The sequence below is a fragment of the Myxocyprinus asiaticus genome, chromosome 5, assembly GCF_019703515.2.
Source record: "Myxocyprinus asiaticus isolate MX2 ecotype Aquarium Trade chromosome 5, UBuf_Myxa_2, whole genome shotgun sequence".
NCBI lineage: Eukaryota > Metazoa > Chordata > Actinopteri > Cypriniformes > Catostomidae > Myxocyprinus > Myxocyprinus asiaticus.
In genome coordinates, this window is record NC_059348.1 from 23,913,953 (window position 1) to 23,934,774 (window position 20,822).

Genomic DNA, 20,822 nt, shown 5'->3' on the forward strand with positions numbered 1-20,822 from the left:
TAACACAATAAATAAAAAATAATTCTCACAAACTAAAATAGTTTTTATGGTTAGCATGTTTCTTGTAGTTTTCTTTCAGTTATTTGATAGAGTTAACTTTATGAGAGCAAAACAACCGGAGAGTGGAGGCGGGCCTGGATCGTGGAGCAGAGGCAGGCCTGGACCATGGAGAAAAGGCTTGCTTGTGACATGGCATGGAGCAGTCTGGGGCTTGGCTGAGACATGGCAATGAGCAGACTGAAGCTTGGCTGTGAAATGGCATGGAGCAGACTGAGGTTCGGCTGTGACATGGCGTGAAGCAGACTGAGGCGTTATTGTGACAGGCTCAGGCTTTGCTGTGACATGGCATGGAGCAGACTCAGGCGTGGCTGTGACATGGCATGGAGCAGACTCAGGCGTGGCTATGACATGGCATGGAGCAGACTCAGGCGTGGTTGTGACATGGCATGGAGCAGACTCAGGATCCGGGGCAGAAGGTGGTGCAAGCTCCATGACGATGACGTGGGACCCTGGCTCGGCGACCATGACGTGGGACCCTGGCTCGTCGACCATGATGTGGGACGCTGGCTCGTCGACCATGACGTGGGACGCTGGCTTGTTGACCATGATGAGGGACGCTGGCTTGGTGACTCTAGCTCTTTATCCGCCTCCCCCACAGTGAACGGTGAACCACTTATCAGTAGGGCAAGGTCGATATACTGAGTTAGGCTGTAGGTACTCCAACCGTCAGACATCAGGGAGGAGACCGGCTCATTCAGCCCAAAACGGAAACAGTCCTTGATGGCAATATCATTAAAGTCGACCCTACAGGCCAGAGCGCAGAAGTCCTCTACATATTCCTCCAGGGGACGATTCCCCTGACTTAGGCATATGAGTTGAACTGCTGGGTTCATGGTTAGGTCAGTAATGATGGCTGGCAAAGCAATGACAGGCAGACGAAGACAAGATGATGTGAAGAACCCAAGTGCAGTTTATTACAAACGTGGAATCCAAAAACCGTAAATCAAACGTGAAACAAAACAGACATAAACAAATAGACTTGACTTGACTTGACTTGAAATAACATGACCTGGAACCACATGACATGAACAGGAACTAAACTTTTAAAAAAAGACATGAAAACAAGAACAAAACACATAAACGTGACAGTCAACATTTCCACTAAATAATACATTAGACTTCGGTTTGTTTCTCACCAAACCTCATTGTATGCTTTCATTACAATCATGAATCTCATGGAATAATTTATTAGACTTCTGAATTATACTTTTGTGTCCTTTTGAAGCTTGAAAAAGTGATCACCATAAAAAATAAAAAATAAATAAATAAAAAAAAAAAAAAAAAAAATATATATATATATATATATATATATATATATATATATTTTAAATTAACCCCTTTTTTTACTCCCCCATGTCAGCACACTTTTTGAAACCACTGTTCTCCTTTACCCTGTTCTCTGGAAAAGGCCTTTCCTGCTGGGAAGGATTCATTCTGTCTGTTTGATACTCTGATGCAGTGACTTGTTTCAATTATTAGGGTCTTCTTCACAAGCAACTATATGAGATGAGTCCACAATCTCTCCCAGAGGAACAAAACTGCCAACCTTATATTGAAGTATGGTGATGGGTTAGACCAGAATCAGAAGGATATATCACTTCCTGCCCCACACAGACCTAAAGCATGGTTCAGATGGCCCAAAATAAGGCAGACTCTTTTAAAGTATGAAAATATTATGTGGTGATGTTGAGCAGTGCTGGCTGGAGGGGTCTGAAAATGGAGAGAGGGCTGAGATTTGTGGAGTTGGGTTGACAGATTGCCAATAGGATATGTGGAAATCACTTCATTGGCCGTAAAATGAAAACATTGATAAGAACCTGGGCCAAGTATATTCCTGCAGGGCCTCAGCGTATTTGTGATGTGTGGCATTAGGTCAGAAAGGAAGCAAATCATGGTTCAGATCAGGTGCAGAAAAAATTATGGATTTGATCAGTCATGCTGCCAATACATATGTTGTTTACAAGAAGCATCCATACCTTCTCTAACAGCAATGCTTCAGCTATGACTATGCAATGTAGATTCACACAAGAAACTGACATGTTGCTTCCAAATGTTAATGTACCCTGAAATCGACCCCATTCTGTCGTATTACTGCCAAGCGCCATCCCCCATCAGACATTTTTTTCATCAATCCAAATAGGTTAACCTTTTCCTGTGGCGCTACTGACCTCGGAGACATGGGATCTGGTCCCAAGGCAACCAAAATGATATTCGCATAAACAATGATAAACACGATGCAGAGGTTGCTTTTTTGTTCTAAAATTAAACTTTTACTCCACTGATCATTAGGATTAGGGTTATGGTTAGAGGGTAGAACTAATATGTATTATGCATTAATATGCCTTCCTGTTGATGGTATTACATTTAAAACTCACTTTTGGTACCACTCTGTGGAAATTGCACCCAAAAAACAAGCTCACACATGTCCATATATTTAACAACACTTCCAGCTTTGGCCACTAGGAGCAGTGGTTCAAGTTTAGTAAGCACAGACTGATTTCAGCAGCAGAACTTATGACCTACTGTTGCTGAATTCCAAGTGCTATTTCCACTGAAGAGAAGCCGGGTTGAGCCTGGTTAGTACCTGGATGGGAGACCTCCTTTGGAAAACTAAATTTGCTGCTGGAAGAGGTGTTAGTGAGGACAGAGGGTGCTCACTCTGTGGACTGTGTGGGTCCTAAACCCAGAGTAAAGTTATGGGGATGCTATACTTAAAAAAGGCACTGTCTTTCGGGTGAGAGATGAAACCCATTTTCCATGTCAAATTGACCCATTTGGTTCTATAAATTATGGCCTCCTAACTATCCCCATACACACACACTGCCTACATCATCTGTCTCCTTTCCACTTGCATGGTGGGTGTTCTGGTGCAATCTGCCTGCCGATGCATAATCCAGGTGGATGCTACACACTGGTTTTGACTGATGGGATTCCCCAATCTCTCTCTACATCAGTGGTTCTCAACCAGGAGGCTGGGACTTGCTAGAGGGGCTCAGCAAATTTCAAACAGGGCCCACAAGATGACTTAAAATTATTTTTTTAATTTTATTGAACGTAATAAAAATGCTAAATAAATAAATAAATCTAGATGTAAATGTGAACTGGCATCATATTTCTTATTTTCAACAACTCCCTTAAACAGCTGTTGTTTTTAATTGAAGAACATACTGTATAATTCTTAATTAATTGCAAATAATTATTGTAATCTATTGACAGTTTATTACAATAATCTATGGGGTGGGGGTTGGGGGAGGGGACTTTTTAAAGTTAAGGAATCAAAACACTGTAATGAAGAAGAATCTCTTTTTTTAATGATTTGACATATGAACAGTGCGAACAGTGCATTGGTTTTGCATTTAAGCAAACACATTCTCCTCTATCTGAAGCAGTGTGCCCTTTAGCATAAAGACTTTAAGAAATCAGGACCTCTAAGAACAGCAGAAGGAGCCCCAGCTTTGAAATGAACTGAAAATCAAGTGCAACATTGCCTAATTGGGATTCACAGAGCATACAGAGACCAAAAGAACTCCACATTAATTAACAACTGGCCTCATTATCTATCCCATGGGGCTTCGTCCGGCTGGGGTAAACTTATCACCACTTCTTTATCCAGAGGAGGTGGAAGGGGGCAGAAGCACCAAGCTGTCAGAATTTAGTCAACAGTTCTTCTCACCACTGCAATGTGCTATAGCCTTCTGTCTCCCATGTTTAATAGCACACGGATTTGTGTTGTTGACTTATTTCCTGTCTATTTTCTTACTTTATTGGACATTACAATGCTTTCCTATAGATTTTCACCAAGGAGATCTAATATAGCCTAACTGCACTGCAAAAAAATAAATTTCTTACTAGTGTTTTTGTCCTTTTTTACATTTATCTTGTTTAAAAAATGTTTAGATATTTTCACTGGAAAACAAGACCAAAAAATAAAAAAATAAAAAAATAAAATAAGTAAGAATGTATTTTTTTCTGTATGGAGAGATTTACCCATTTTATCTGCCATTTATCTGTATGGCAGTTGCTCGGCTAGCACAAGCAGCTCCAGGAGAATACAACTTGTATGTAGTTCTGGGGCAACATACTTCTTGTATCTTTGCTTTATGGACACTTGGTTCCGAAAACATGTTTTCTTTTTAGCCAATCGCCCAAGCTGTAAACACCTTGTGACTGATCACTCTATATTAAAACAAACAAACAAACAAACAAACAAACAAACAAACAAACAAACAAACAAGTGTATTTCACACTGCAAGGAGCCCTCCAAAAATTGGTCACTGGTAAAACATCTACTATAATATTTATATATAATTATATACTGTATATTATTTATTTATTTTTTGCAACATACATGTTACTTCCACAATGTATCTCCATTAGGGTTGCAAAATTCCAGGAATTTTCAAAGTTGGAAACTTTCCATGGGAATTAATGGGAATATATGGGAATTAACGGGAATTAATGGGAATAAATAACAGGGAACTTAAATGTAATTGAAAGAAAAAAAAAAAAAAAACATCTTGCAGCATAATCTTGGTTAAAACAACCAGATTTAATGCAAATTCTACCCTGCGCATTCCTCAATCACATGCACACAGCACACTACTAACTGCAGGCTACTTACTTCAGCAGGACTATTGAAGCCACACTACTGTATTTGAGCCCTAGTACTACATCCAGTCAAGTAAGTTTTGATGATATTACTAGGGTAAATATATTTGATCTATGGTATTAAAGTTTAACTAGCAAATACTAAATCAAAATGTGTTTATACAGTAGCTAGCTAGCCAGTAAATCAGATATGCTAAATGTAAGCTAGCTAACACCATTTCATTGACAATTTAAGAGGCTAGCTATCATGGTGCTAGCTAGCTCAACTGAAATGCTGTTTCTTCTGCTAGCCAGTTTTCTGTTATCATACAAGAACATAGGTTATAGTTTGATTTAGCATGCTGATTGAGGAGTGTTCATCTATTCATCTAGCCTATTTCTATTCATTTGTCCAAATAATAGAAATTGTTCAATTGTAAATTTTTTAGCTAACTATTTATATATCTGTGCATGGCATTGCATTCGTGTTTTTTACAAGCTTTTTTCTAATCTTATTCTACAGAACAATGCCATGTGTGCCATCTGATATGTGGATACATTTCACCTCAGCCAATGTAGAAGGAAAGGCTGTGTACATTTGCAAATACTGTGCAAAGACCTATGTTAAGAATGCCACAAAGATGCAGCAGCATATAGTCAAGTGCCTAAAGTTTTTTCCAATATTTCCAAAATTCCCCAGCTTAACTTCCCATGGAAAGTTTCTGGAAAGTTTCCACCCCTTTGCAACCCTAATCTCCATCAAAGGAGAAACATCCTTTTTTGCCGTGGTTCTGGCATCTACCAGTAGGGGCTAACTGCTGAAGGTAACCAGCAAACCTTGATCCCCTGGTTTTCCCTATTTCTTTTTTTTTTTTTTTTTTTTCTGTTAATGTAGGGAGTACACCAACAAATGAGATGCAGTTTAATAAGATTTTTTTTTTTTTCAAATTAGTAACTGTGTGACTGTGTGATGTGACTGACGATCATTATCTCTTCATATTTGTTAAAATGCCCCTCCTGTCATTTACCCATGTTTTCAGGCTCCCAACAGTAACATTATATGTTATTTATTTGCAAACAATGCAAATAATTCATGATAAGACAACTTGATGAATATCATGTCTCATCGCCACTACCATCTCTTCTAAGCTTTCTCCTTGAGGGTCATGCATGGTGCACCATGGCAGGACTGCAACCAAGTCAATGACCTCTGGACCCACCACCACCATTGTTCAACTATTACAATGAGATCACCATGCTGCTGTTGTGTGCTCCCCTTGAACTTTCACAATAGCCTTCTTTGACTACTCACATTTTTTCTCTTTGTTATCTTATTGTCTAATATAACTGTGGCTCTAATTCAAATTAGCTCCAAGCCCTCTGTGTCTCCTAGTCTCGGCACAGATAGTTTCAGTTAAACAAGTGACCCTCACTAATAATTTAAATATGGAGGGAATTATTCAACAGACTCAACTGATTAACCATATGACTATTCATGTATTTCTGATTGCCACTTTACTGTAGGGTTAGTCATAAAAATTTCATAGCATGATTAATGAGCTGTTTCTCTAATCAGCTCGGATTTAGTGGAGAAATGAAAGATGAGTTCAAGTATTCTGATTAATATTAAGTCCTTAGTTGCTTAGACCACACTGAGTGATGTCGAGGTTTTCTTTAGGTCCTCTTCCCAGCACCTTTTTGGCTTCAGATCGTTTTCTTTTGTTTTCCCCTCAAGATGCTCTCAGTAAATGAGAGTCTAGCATTATTCACCTTCAAAAGTGCAAATCTCTCACAATAATACCCCACCTTTCACATCTCATGTGCGAGCCACTTTCACAAGACTACGGCAGATGAAATTAGGGGAGATTAATTTTTTAGCAGCCAGTTAATACTTCTTACAATTTGCAAAGCTGTCAAAGAGTTATTTTCAACCTAATGCATATGTATTACATCTGGCAAGCTGCCAATTATAGCAATAACTTGAAGCACACAAATTCTTCAGTAAAAATAAATAAATAAATAAATATTTTTTGAGATAAATCTTTAAAAGATAATCTTTTCTAAATAATCTTTTGAGGTGGGACTACTTTTTTAGGTTAAGGTAATTTAAGTTACGTGTTTCTGGTGTAATATCTATGGAAGGACTTTGCAGAACTCCCTATCCCCAGTGTTTTACTAACTAGTACCCGACCGATATATCGGCAGGCTGATATTATTGGCCGATATTAGCCTTTCACCGATATATCGGTATCAGTGTATATTTTACCGATATGCGCCGAAATGAAAACTTTTTTTCAGAACATATAATGCAGAAAACAATGCTTTAGAATTGGTGTCATAGCGTAGTTTGTCCAGCAGAGCACGCTCTGACTCCATTTTTTACAGAACTGAGCCGAAGTTGGCTCTGCAGACAGGGCGGAGTTGAGCGGTGTCTCGGTAAGTTAACTAGTTTGTGAAATACATACTGGAAACTTAATAAACAATGACCCCATCATTTTCCCTTTTCAATATAACTAATATAACATCAACCTTGTCCCTGACAACCATGTCACTCATGTCTGTTTGCTGTTAGCCAGCTATAGTTTGTCAGTGCAGTCAGTAGTGTAGCAGATTGAAAGATAAACATCAGAGCATCTTTTTGCAGCTCAACAGACAACGGTGCAGTGGTGGATTGTGTCTGATGAGTGTTGATTTCATGCTATGTTGTTACCTAGTTGGTGAGACACAATGCTGGAAAGTAAAATAAACAACATCCGTCTTTTACTCTCCGTGACAATGAGCTTATAGCTAACTAGTTAATCACGTAGCTACTTTCATTGTTGTCAGCTGAGTGGAAGCTAATGGGTAAACATGTATTCACCAAACTGTTTTGTTCAGGATTCACAGTTTGGTACCCCCTTCAACCAAACAATTCCAGTCATTGCATTTATAAAATGTAATATTTCGAAGTCTGGTTTTCCACCGTTGAAAGTTTCCCCTGAACTTGTATAGCAGAATACGGTGTAACACTACTGCCGCTGTTTATCTCTTGTCTCGGCAGTATTAATATAGTCAGCATTTGACTGATACTAAACAGTACTGATGTTTATTTAGCTATTTATTTTATTTTTATTTATTCTTTATTTAAACAGTCAGCATTTGACTGATACTAAACAGTACTGATGTTTATTTAGCTATTTATTTTATTTTTATTTATTCTTTATTCTAATGGTCAGCATTTGACTGATACTAAACAGTAATACTGATGTTTATTTAGCTATTTATTGTATTTTTATTTATTCTTTATTTAAATGGTCAGCAACTGACTGATACTGAACAACAGTACTGATGTTTATTAAGCTATTTATTGTATTTTTATTTATTCTTTATTTTCATTTCTAGAATTTGCTGACAATGTATAATATTAATGTCAAATATTCTTTGATAAAAATATTTGTTTAAGAAAGCAGCCTTCTGAGTACCTTTGCTTAGTCACATCAGTGAAAAATCCACACAGAAAAGGTCTGTTTTCATTCCAGCTCAAAAATTAAATATATCGGCCACCATATCGGTAATCGGTGAATTTTCCCTCTCTAAAATCGGTATCGGTCTCAAAAATCCCATATCGGTTGGGCTCTAGTTACAACCCCTTCATCATGCAGAAATTACTTTGTGTCATATTTGAAAACACACTGATGGTTGAGTCAGAATTATTGTCTGTGGTAATCAACAGACATTATGTTGAAAATAACCCAACAAATTCCTTTAATATTTATTAATTTCATTATTGTGATAGCTGAAATTAGCCTTCACACACCCATCTTTCATCCATCCATCCATCCATCTATCTATCCGTAAGTCCTCTTAGTAGCCAGAAAGAGACTACATAGAATAGATGAAGAATGGCACTCAGACTTTGATAGAAAACGTTCAAGCCCTTACAGGAAAAGTTAACCCAAAAATGAAACTCATGATGTTCCAAACCTGTATGTCTTTCTTCTGTGGAGCACAAAAGAGGAAAGCTCTACTACTGTGCATTCATTTAAAATGAATGGGGACTGGAGCTTTAAAGCTTCAAAAAGGATGCAAAAGCACCATAGAAGTAATAAAAGTAGAAGACATGACTTGTGTGCTCTGTTCCATGTCTTTTGAGCCATATGTCGTGTGTGTGATGAACAGACCGAAATTTAAGTTGTTATTCACAGTAAATCTTCCCCTAGATTTCCTTGGCCCTTTCACTACAGATCATGAAAGAATTAGCGATGTCTGATTCATTCATGGATTTTAAACTATTTTAATGAATTGTTTGATCTGGACTGATCCAATGACTCAATCCAGTCACAGTGTCTTTCAGTTTAAGATCTCACTGGAAGAGCAGATGCAGATATTTTAAGAGCGCTAGTATTTAGTGCAGCGCTACGCCATAAGTCATAAACGCAAAGTCAGTGAACAGTGTGCTAATTCTAGGCGCAAGTGAGTTTGGCAAAATCGCGTGCATGGGCTGGGTCGATGTGCTAATGGGCTGGGTCAAGTGCTATTTAATTCAGAAATTCTTCTCTGGTTTAGCATTGTCTGCATCCTATTCCGTTCCCTCAAGAACCAGTGATATAATCACAAAATTAAAAAATCAAAAGCTTATTCTTAAGAAGTTGGAAGTGTAAATGGACTGAATAATATGAATTAAAATAATAGAGCTATTTCTTTGACAGTGGTACGCTCCTTTTATATGCTTAGAAAATGTTATTCTCATCAGGATTTGGATGTATGCTCTGATAAATTAAAGGGAATGTAAGTATTAATAATCATTTTGCGCTGGCATGAAAATTGCACTTAGAATTAGCTCTCTCGTGAAAATGTAATAATACTTAAGGCACGGTCATTGCGCGGTTTTTGTCTCTTTCTCATGGTCTTTGCACACTCATGAAAATACAGCCGATGAGTGAATAACTTGGAAGACTGGAAATATAGAGCATGAGTCATATGGACCTCTTACATGCTTCTTTTTTTTTTCTTTTTTTTTTTTGGAGCATGACATCACCAGTCCTCTTTCACTGTCGCTGATATTATGGGGAAAAAGCAGCCAGGATATTTTTTTTATTTTTTTTAATTAATTTTTTTGTGTCCCACAGAAGAAAGGAAGTCATTAGGGTTGGGAACAAAATGAGGCTGAGTAAATGACAGAATTTTAACCTGCAACCTTTAAAGCAACTGTAGTCATATAGCACTTGAAGTACACCCGTATGTATGGCTATTGCACTTTATAAAATATATTACTTACAAAATAGCTCTTCAAACTGCTTCAGTGCTCCTGTAATTCTCTGAGTGAAGAGGCTTTCAGTACACACCACACCTATGATCCTGAGCAAGCCTGAAGTCCTGCACTTGCTCTCTCGAAGCATGCTATTCTGATACACACCCATCAGACCCTGCCTCAAACACTGCCAAGCCGCTTAGATTAGAAGGAGGATGGGAAATTCACAGTGCCAGCCAGCAGGCCAGACTCTGAAAGGAATCCCTTGCCATCAGGAGCGCATTGCTGGCAGACAGTTTGTGTTGGATTGCCAAAGCCCTTAGTTTCATTAATTCATTTGCTGGATTTGGGCTGCAGGCTGGCTTTTGGGGTAAATGAGACTGATAAAGCAAAAAGGTATAAACATTATATATTTATAGCCTATATACAGGTGCATCTCAATAAATTAGAATGTTGTGGAAAAGTTCATTTATTTCAGTAATTCAACTCAAATTGTGAAACTCGTGTATTAAATAAATTCAATGCACACAGACTGAAGTAGTTTAAGTCTTTGGTTCTTTTAATTGTGATGATTTTGGCTCACATTTAACAAAAACCCACCAATTCACTATCTCAAAAAATTAGAATATGGTGACATGCCAATCAGCTAATCAACTCAAAACACCTGCAAAGGTTTTCTGAGCCTTCAAAATGGTCTCTCAGTTTGGTTCACTAGGCTACACAATCATGGGGAAGACTGCTGATCTGACAGTTGTCCAGAAGACAATCATTGACACCCTTCACAAGGAGGGTAAGCCACAAACATTCAATGCCAAAGAAGCTGGCTGTTCACAGAGTGCTGTATCCAAGCATGTTAACAGAAAGTTGAGTGGAAGGAAAAAGTGTGGAAGAAAAAGATGCACAACCAACCGAGAGAACCGCAGCCTTATGAGGATTGTCAAGCAAAATCGATTCAAGAATTTGGGTGAACTTCACAAGGAATGGACTGAGGCTGGGGTCAAGGCATCAAGAGCCACCACACACACAGACATGTCAAGGAATTTGGCTACAGTTGTCGTATTCCTCTTGTTAAGCAACTCCTGAACCACAGACAACGTCAGAGGCGTCTTACCTGGGCTAAGGAGAAGAAGAACTGGACTGTTGCCCAGTGTTCCAAAGTCCTCTTTTCAGATGAGAGCAAGTTTTGTATTTCATTTGGAAACCAAGGTCCTAGAGTCTGGAGGAAGGGTGGAGAAGCTCATAGCCCAAGTTGCTTGAAGTCCAGTGTTAAGTTTCCACAGTCTGTGATGATTTGGGGTGCAATGTCATCTGCTGGTGTTGGTCCATTGTGTTTTTTGAAAACCAAAGTCACTGCACCCGTTTACCACGAAATTTTGGAGCACTTCATGCTTCCTTCTGCTGACCACCTTTTTAAAGATGCTGATTTCATTTCCCAGCAGGATTTGGCACCTGCCCACACTGCCAAAAGCACCAAAAGTTGGTTAAATGACCATGGTATTGGTGTGCTTGACTGGCCAGCAAACTCACCAGACCTGAACCCCATAGAGAATCTATGGGGTATTGTCAAGAGGAAAATGAGAAACAAGAGACCAAAAAATGCAGATGAGCTGAAGGCCACTGTCAAAGAAACCTGGGCTTCCATACCACCTCAGCAGTGCCACAAACTGATCACCTCCATGCCACGCCGAATTGTGGCAGTAATTAAAGCAAAAAGGAGCCCCTACCAAGTATTGAGTACATATACAGTAAATGAACATACTTTCCAGAAGGCCAACAATTCACTAAAAATGTTTTTTTTTTGTTGGTCTTATGATGTATTCTAATTTTTTGAGATAGTGAATTGGTGGGTTTTTGTTAAATGTGAGCCAAAATCATCACAATTAAAAGAACCAAAGACTTAAACTACTTCAGTCTGTGTGCACTGAATTTATTTAATACACGAGTTTCACAATTTGAGTTGAATTACTGAAATAAATGAACTTTTCCACAACATTCTAATTTATTGAGATGTACCTGTATAATGATGTAAAATCTATTTGATGTTCTAACAGGATTTAATGGTTTTGGCATAGCTAGCTCTGCCTCTCCATCTCATTCTCAGCACATGCACAATGGGATTACTGGTCCTGAAACCCATTTTCTTGTTGAAAGAATATCGTTTATATTATTCATTATTCATCTCTCTATGTACATCTACTGAGAAATTAAACTTATGGTTGCTTCAAAGTCATATGTCCCTGCAGATTTGTTACATTTTATCCTCACCCTAAATACAGGTGAGAGAACACACCAAAAATGAAGAGTTCCCTATGAACAAACTGCAAATAAGTATATTTCTGACAGGAAATTTAGGTATTTCTACACCTTTGTTCAGCATGGAATGATAAGCCCTTTTTGAATATTTGCCTAACTGTCAAAAAAAAAAAAAAAAAAAAAAAAATCACCTTGTCAGATCTTGTCATGATGTCATTGTCCATAGAGCGTTTTGACTGTAATTCAACAATTGACTAACCAAATAAGAGCCCCTACAAATAGCTCTCATCATTCCCAAACAAAGACAGTTCTGGCATAAAGCATCTCAATATTCTGATGATCTCAGAGCAGCTAAGAGTGCACGCTCATCACCGTCTCCTTGCTTAAGCTGCTTGGGGACCACATAGTGATCTGATAACTTTCTTTACTTTCATCCATTCTGCAAGAGCAGGTCAGAGTTCAGAAAAATTATATTAATCTACTAACTCAGAGTGCTGCAACCCTTGGAACTGAGTCAAGGCAGACTGCACATTTAACTTTACGCAAATGAAAACAACATTGTAAGGGATAAAGGTCTGTTCAGTGGGTTGTACCATTTTATACACTGGTGTTAATGACCTTTTTTTTTTTTTTTTTTTTTTTTGTTGATTTAAATGAAATGGGTAATTTTTTTGTATAGGTAAAGTGAGTACCCCTCACAAGTTCACAAAGGTGCCCATGCAGAATAACCACAGGTGTAGCTCATCACATTAACTATGGACATGTTCCACTATGTTAGACAACCAGAAATTGTCTGATACATTTTTACTTTAATTTTTGGCTTGTTTTTATTCACATCACATTTAATATACTGCCTACACTGACTAAGGTATTTTGTGCTTCAAATGCACATCTGTCAAGCAAAAGGACCCTCGACCAAACAAAACTGAAACAAAATGTAGTCTTTGAATGTAGTTTTTAACCATAGATGGACCAATATTGTTTCAGGTTCTTATTTTTGTGAAGAGGCATCTGGGTAGCTTTAATTTGTTGTAGTTAATAATTTGTTGTAGCTAATCGCCTTTCTAAAAGAGGGATTTACAATACCCCATGAAGTCGATGAGCACAGTTTTATATGTATATATATATTTTTATTTATTTATTTATTTATTTATTACCTATTTTACCCTATTCCAATTTAAACAGGAAGTTGGGCTGGTAGGACATATTGAAGGGTCCATCACCTTTATAAATAGCCAGTAGTCTTTAGTATATGTCACAGCCATTTATCATGATTTGCTTCTTTCTCTAATCAAAGATAGATGGTATTGGGGGAGGGAAGGGGACATTCTCATTCTAGAGAGCATTTTATTGAACAAAAATTTGGATATGCCCCTGCGGACAAGATTTACTTTTCTATTCAAGCATTTGGCAGGTGCTTTTATCCAAAGAGATTAGTCATTAATATTTTACACCATTTTCCTAGAAGATACACTTGGCATATCTGCCAAAAGTTGATTTCATCAAAGTGGATATACATATATCAGTCATACATATATCAGTGCATGACCTTCAAGCTATCAGACAAAACTACAATTTTGATTTCATGGGGTCTTAAAGAAGTTTAAGAAAGTAGGTTAACATGTCTGGAGTAACATGTCCAGTGGCATGTGTGCTCCCTTTACTTACAGTAAAATGAAAACGACTTAATATGACATAAGTTATGAAAGATATCCTTTCATACAGTAGCTGTTAACATTTTAAATAGGACAAGCAATTATAATTAAATGAAAAAAAAAAAAAAAAAAAAACCATAGAAGAGTACTAATAATACAAAGCTTTTCCTTGTTTATTTTTCTGCATTCCTTGGAAGGATTTTATATTTAGTAAACTTCAGAAATACCAGCTTCCCTTGAGTGCCTCTTAAGTAGTCATACCTGGTCTTTAAAATCTTGCTATAAAATTCTTGTGCTTTTACAGCCCGCCCTTAAACAATTATAATGGATGTTGAGTAATTGAACAGTTTGTTTTAATTAACAAGATTAATGTGTTATGCTAAACCTGGTTTATATATTGCAAGATCTACTGTTGCATTGCAGGCAAAATTACATTATAAGCCTAAATATCAAAATTATCAACCCTAACAGGTCATTTCATTGTCTGTGTACAAAATACAATGAATGGAAAGAACATTGCATTGCTATATGTCCTGTATTGTGTTTCTGTTGATGTTGCAAACAAGCTGAATATGTAAGGTTAGCAATAAATAGAGGAGAAAACACTTATCTACATGTTTTGGATGTTCCCTTGTTGCTGTAGCTAAAAATAATATCAGGGTTAACACCCTGCTGCAAAAAAGCTGTCCCATACACTCCATCTTCTGCTGTGTGTGTGTGTGTGTGTGTGTGGGCGGGTTTGGGTGGTTTATGAGGAAAGTTTTTTAGGTTACAACTGGTAATTACAAGGGTTTTATGCTATAAATGTGATTTATGAGGACATTTCTAGTGTCCTCATAATACAAATCTCTTAAAAAAACATACTAAACGATGTTTTTTTGAAAATGTAAAAATGTGAGGGTTAGGTTTAGAGGTAGGGTTAGGGAATAGAATCTATAGTTTGTATTAAATCATTATGTCTATGGAGAGTCCTCATATGGATAGCCGCACCAACATGTGTGTGTGTGTGTGTGTGTGTGTGTGTGTGTGTAGCCCAGACTCCCACCACTTTGTAGGTAATAAATTAGTAAAAGTTGTGATATATCATGGAACAAAACAGATTAATAGCTATTGTGGAACCACGGGTCATGTTGCCCTCATATTCAAGTTTAATACAGAGTGAGGTAATATTTAGAGAACTCAAATTACACCAGCAATGACTTTTTGTGTTCTGTTTTTAATAACACTGTGCAATGTCACATTACTCAGGACACTGTGACAGTTCATGCTGGTGGGTCAGGGATGAGGATATTAGCTAATGATGAACAGCATTTCAGAGATAAACTCAGCTGGACTAAGACTAGTTATTAGGGTGACTGCATTATTTATCCACCTAATATGTTCATGCAGAGTCAGGGAACGAGCACTGGTCCACCTGTCAAGGCTTGACCAATCCAGAGTAAGCTATGACAAAGTCTTTCACATTTATTTTCCATAACAGTTATGCAGTACTGGCTGTGCAACCACTGTGCATCAAACCACAGTGGTTGCAAACTCAACTGAATGTTATTACATTTGATTAAAGACAATACTACTGATCTACACTGGAATATAACCACTGGCTGAGATCATAAGATACTTTTTGTGTTTTTAGTTTCGACTACTTAAAAAATATATATTTTTCCCCAGGAATACGTTTCAAGCCTTGCACTGCTAGCTTCTTCTTCTAAATTCCTGTCATGAATCTAACTGTGGGCTGAATTGTCTGAAATCTAAGACATCTTCAGGAAAACAGTAACTTCAATAATATAAGAAAGTCAAATTTCTCTACAGACATTTAAGATTAAAGAAACAGTAAATTATTTTAAAAGATATAGGGACATTTTAAAAGTACCCTGTTGTTCACAAATCTTTCCTCAGGGATCTATTTTGGGTCTGATTTTGTATTCTTTGTATATGCTCCCCCTTGGTGTAATTTTTAAGAAATATGGTATATTTGACTACTTTAATGCAGATAATACACAGATTTATCACCCTGAAACCTGGAGTGCACAGCTCTTTTACTTCTTCATTGCTGTGTTTAGAAGAGGTTAAAAGGTGGATAGGACAAAATCTTCTCCAGTTAAATGAGAAGAAGTCAGAGATCATTATTTTTGGATCTAATGTATTTGGTGGAGACTCTATTAATGGCTTAGGTCTTGCACACCCAAGTAAAAAATTTGAGTGTAGTCTTTGATTCAGCTCTTAAATTTGATAAGCAGATTAAGGCTGTTGTGAAAAGCTGTTTTTATCAACTAAGAGCCATTGCCAAACTGAAATCGATTTTATCTATTAGTGATCTGGAGACAGTTGTACATGCTTTTATCTCCTCCAACCTGGACTACTGTAATGTATCTGGGGACTAGTCAGGTATCTATGTCACGGTTGCAGTTAGTCCAAAATGCAGCTGCTAGGCTTCTCACAAATACTAAGAGGACATTTCTCCTCTATTGGCCTCGCTACATTGGTTGCCAGTGCAATACAGGATTGAATACATGGTCCTGCTATTTGTTTTTAAAGCGGTTCACGTATGGCCCCTGGTTACAAAACTGAGCTCATAAATTTCCATTCTTCGTGTAGATAGTTAAAAAAAAAGAAGAAAGAAGATCTGCCAATCAATTACTTCTTACTATCCCTAGGTTGTGCTTAAAGCTCAAAGGGGATTGAGTTTTCTCTGTTGCTGGACCGAGGTTGTGGAATAGTCAACCACTTGATATTATATCATCCACCACTATTTCTATTTTTAAAGAGTGCTTAAAAACCTTTTGGTTTTCTTTAGCTTTTAATGCTTGATTGACACTGTGTGTAGTGTTTTAATGTTTGTTTTTGTTTTCTTCAGTGTATTCTTATTTTATTGCAACTGTGTGATGTGATTTTATGGTTGTTTCTATTCCTTTATTCATTTAATGTTCAGCACTTTGGTTCTACAGTGTAGTTTGAAATTGCTTTATAAATAAATGAGAAATGAGAAAATTTTATAATATATATGAATTTGTGTTTGTATCAGTATTTGTGTTTATTTCATTGAAGTTATGTTCCACACAAGGTGAGCTGTTGAACATGCTAGGACGAGGCCCACAGCAGTGCTGTATTTACTTGTTTACTTTACACCAGTCATCTGTGTTCTGCATCACACATTAGGGGGTTAACTCATAAATCTTTGATAGCATCTTAAATTAACCATCTGCTGTTCCTTTCCCCTTCATCATATTTGATCATGCCAGGAAGTTTAAGCTTCTTAGCAAACACAACTGATTGAATCTTTTAATGGATTGAAGCCTCGGTGTGGAGTTAGTAAATTAGTTTAACTGTGTAATTATATCAGAAATATTGCTCTTCCCTCCCACAATAAAAAGCCTAACGAGGCACCAAGAGAAATATTGCTGAGTAACAAGAGAGTTTGTGTTCTGTACCAACAACCACTGAGCATTGCTATTGTGCCCTTGAGCACTGCACTTAACACATAACTCCTTGTTGCTGTTACATGACACCACTGTTTCCCCAACCTCACTTTCCCCCTAAGGCACACTATAGTATAAAACCAGCTCTTATTGTTTTACCAGCTAAGATGAGATAAACATAGACCTCTGTGACTGGCTTGTTGCCTCCAATGATGCTGTCCTCACATGTTAGACTTAAGGCTTGACTTTAAGCTTGAGCTTAAATGTACAGTAGGTTTCCAAATAAGATTGTACTGCAACAATCTGAAATGAAAATTACAAAGCTTTGACATTTTTTAGCAAGCTAAACCCGATTGTAATTAGACCAAAGCAATGTTGCACACAGTGAGTGGATATTTTACTAGAATAACTTAATTTTTCAAAAATATATGATAGGATATGGATCCAGAGAATAATGAAAGATTATTAATAGTTTTCACCATACTCAATAATGTAGCATGCACCTCTTGTTCCATTTACCACGCTCCTCTTTCTGACGGCAACTGATGCTCAACAGTTGACACTATTTTTCAGATGCACCTCTGAATAAAGCCCCTCATGAATAAAATGCATTACCTTCAAACTAGTTAAATAATTCACCTTTCACAGATATCAGGCAATCTGTCACTCTACATGCCAAGAGTCTCTCTCACTTTCTTCTGTGTTAATGCACTAGTCCATCCTTTTTTTTTTAAATGCCAGTAAATTGTGAAATTGTACAACTATGCATAAAATAAAATAAAAAAAAATAACTAAAAAAATAAACTGATAAAAGATAAACATTTTATGAGATGTACATTTTTATTATTAGTAGCCTATGCATTTATTTTAAGAATTTTATATTCAAAGTGTGTTTATTTTCAGCCTGATGGTAATAGCTGTACAGATCATGTTCTCTGAGGTTGTCCTATGAGACACTTTGGTGCAGTTCTGTTGACTGTCACATTTTCATGTGTTTTTGTTCATGTCTTTTGTTTCGAAAATTAAGTTCCTTGGTCCTGTCATGTAATTTCCTGTTCCTGCCAAGTTTTCATGCGTTTACTGGTTCCTTGTCATGTTACTGTCATATGACCCTCTTGTTCCACCACGTTTATTAGTCCTGTCTCCTCATTGGTTTGTGTTCATGAGTCTTGTTATCAGTTCTGTTATGTCATTGGTTCATATGGTTATTGCCTGGTTATCTTGTTATTAGTTTAGTCTTGTTATTGGTTCATGTTTCATTGTCTTGTTAACTTGTTTACCTAGTCTGTGTATTTATAGCCCTCATGTTCTCTAGTCCTTTGTTGACTATTGGGTTAATGTAATGTTGAGTTGTTTATGTTTGGTTTTTATTTTGGATTCACAGTTTTTTGGATATATCACTCTTCATGTAAATAAACTGCACTTGGGTTCTCACACTTCTTTGTCTCCTCCTGTGTCTTCAGCCAGCTCTGTAAAGTTACATTGACCATCTGTGATTATTTTAACATATGTTGTGATCAGAATGCCTTAAGTAGATTAATATAGGACAACACTTGCTGACCTAGTTTTTGTTAGTACTGTATATGCAGCTTAAGCTGTTGACATTTCCAAAAAAAGTCTAGTGTTACATGGATGGATGGATGAAGTTTTGTTTTAAATATGCTTTGCGTTGGGGTCCTGATAACCATGTTAGGGTTTAATATGCTGACTTATTTGTATTTTTTAATTATGACCAAGTGACTATACACTATCCTGGCTTTCAAACTGATATTTTGCAAATTAATTAAACTGTTCATACAGATTAGCAGTCATTAAAAAATAATCTGACTGCAGAAAGCTGTGATTGACCAATCAGAATCAAATATTCCAGAGAGCTTTGTACTAGTAAAAGATGTAGTGTGTTTTTTCTTTGTTGCAATTACTAGGTAAACTGCCCTTTTTGGGCCTTATTAATGAAACTGGAGTAGAATTTGGGTAAATTATTCATAAATCCATTCTCAAGTAAATTGTACAATTGAATGCGAAAAGAATGTAAATCATAAAACTATAGAAATTCGTATGTTTTGTGATTAAGGCCCTTTGTCACTCATCGACGTGCACAAAGTCCCCGACTCACCAGAGCACAGTACATCTCAGGTGGGTCTCCGCAGGTGATGTTGAGTGGGTCCAAATACACTCTCAGGTATTTGGTCATGTCAGTGGCTTCAGGTTGGCAGGCCATGTAGTGCCAGGCCAGTCGGTCCTCTGTGTATACTTGTGACTTACAAACATCGTAGTGCCCCCATGAGGCTGGATAATGCTGCGTGGTATGACACCAATTCACCCACAGGGCCTGCAGTACAAACATTACCAATAAATACATGGTTGCTCCTTTCTTCTGATGCCTCGTTATACAGAGTCTGATATATAAGCAGGCAGAAAGTGAGGCAGACTGCCTCTGTGGTGACCCTGAACTTTAATGAGTAAAAGAGGCAGGAATCTGGGGCAGCATGCCAGCTTTGACTCAGTTTCTTTAGGCCACTCTAATTTCATTCATTTCTTCTCATCCGATTGTGCTGGAGGGTTGGTTAAACGTGTTTTGATGAAGTTGCAGTGAGTGCGGTCACCGGCGTGAATGAATGATTAAATCCTCCTTGAAGCCATTAGTAGAGGCCATTTCAGGATATCCTCCTGTCCATCGCTATTTCCTGGGCACTCTCCACAGTCTGCAGGGGAGAGGAAAACAAGAGTGTGTGAGTGAAGGAGGTTTAGAATTGGTGTTGTGTGAATAATGAGGAGCAGAGTTGAAGAGGTGCAGGTCAAGTATTTTCTATTGCGGAGACAGACTTCATAGAGACATATCCTAAAAATACCGGCTTATTACGGAAGACAAATAGCCAAACATCCCAGCAGGCACAAACAGACCATCTCAGTCTGCACATCTTTCAACAGCGCAACTCTAAACAGTCTCTCAGCTGTTTGAAATTTCAAGGATTCTGTAGTGTGAGGCAAGCAGTGAGGGGAAAGAGGCCAAAATTCTGCACTTGTTTTCCTGGATATAAAAAATGGTGCACATACTTCAGATTTTATAGTTCAAAATGAATGTCATAGACCCTTTAATGTAAAACATCTACATTTTCAGGCTCCTTTTTAGTTCTCTGTAATTATAAGTAACTATTACAGTTATAAGTTAATATTAAGACAATAGATTAAAGGGATAGTTCACCCAAAACTTAAAATTCTCTCATTTACTCACTCTCATGCTATCCTAAATGTGTATGACTTACTTTCTTCTCCTGGACACAAAGGTTTTAAGAGGAATATCTCAGCTCTGTTGGTCCATACAAAACAAGTGAATGGTTACCAAAACTTTGAAGCTCCAAAAAGCACAAAGGCAGCACAAATAATCCATACGGCTGTTTGTGTTCTGTAGAAGAAAGTCATACACCACTGGGACGGCATGAGGGTGAGTAAATGATGAGAGAAATTTAATTTTGGGGCGAACTACTCCTTAAACTTTTTTTTTTTTTTTTTTTAATTACAAGAGCTATTGATTAATCAAATTTATCACCTATATCAAGATACAAGTTAAAGCTGCACTACGTAAGATATTTTTGGTTAAAATGAACAAATTGCCTT

At 37.3% G+C, this 20,822-nt stretch overlaps 1 protein-coding gene across 3 annotated transcripts in view; it reads right to left on the reverse strand.

Annotated features, from left to right (window-relative positions):
* The window catches only part of LOC127441537 (netrin-G1), a 94,246-nt gene that overhangs the window by 63,461 nt on the left and 9,963 nt on the right, over positions 1-20,822 (reverse strand). For all 3 annotated transcript variants that reach the window (XM_051699079.1, XM_051699077.1, XM_051699080.1), the window contains exon 2: positions 19,321-19,909. In XM_051699079.1, coding sequence (XP_051555039.1) covers positions 19,321-19,566 — 246 coding nt within the window. In that variant the 5' untranslated portion in view covers positions 19,567-19,909. The remainder of the gene's footprint in view (positions 1-19,320; positions 19,910-20,822) is intronic.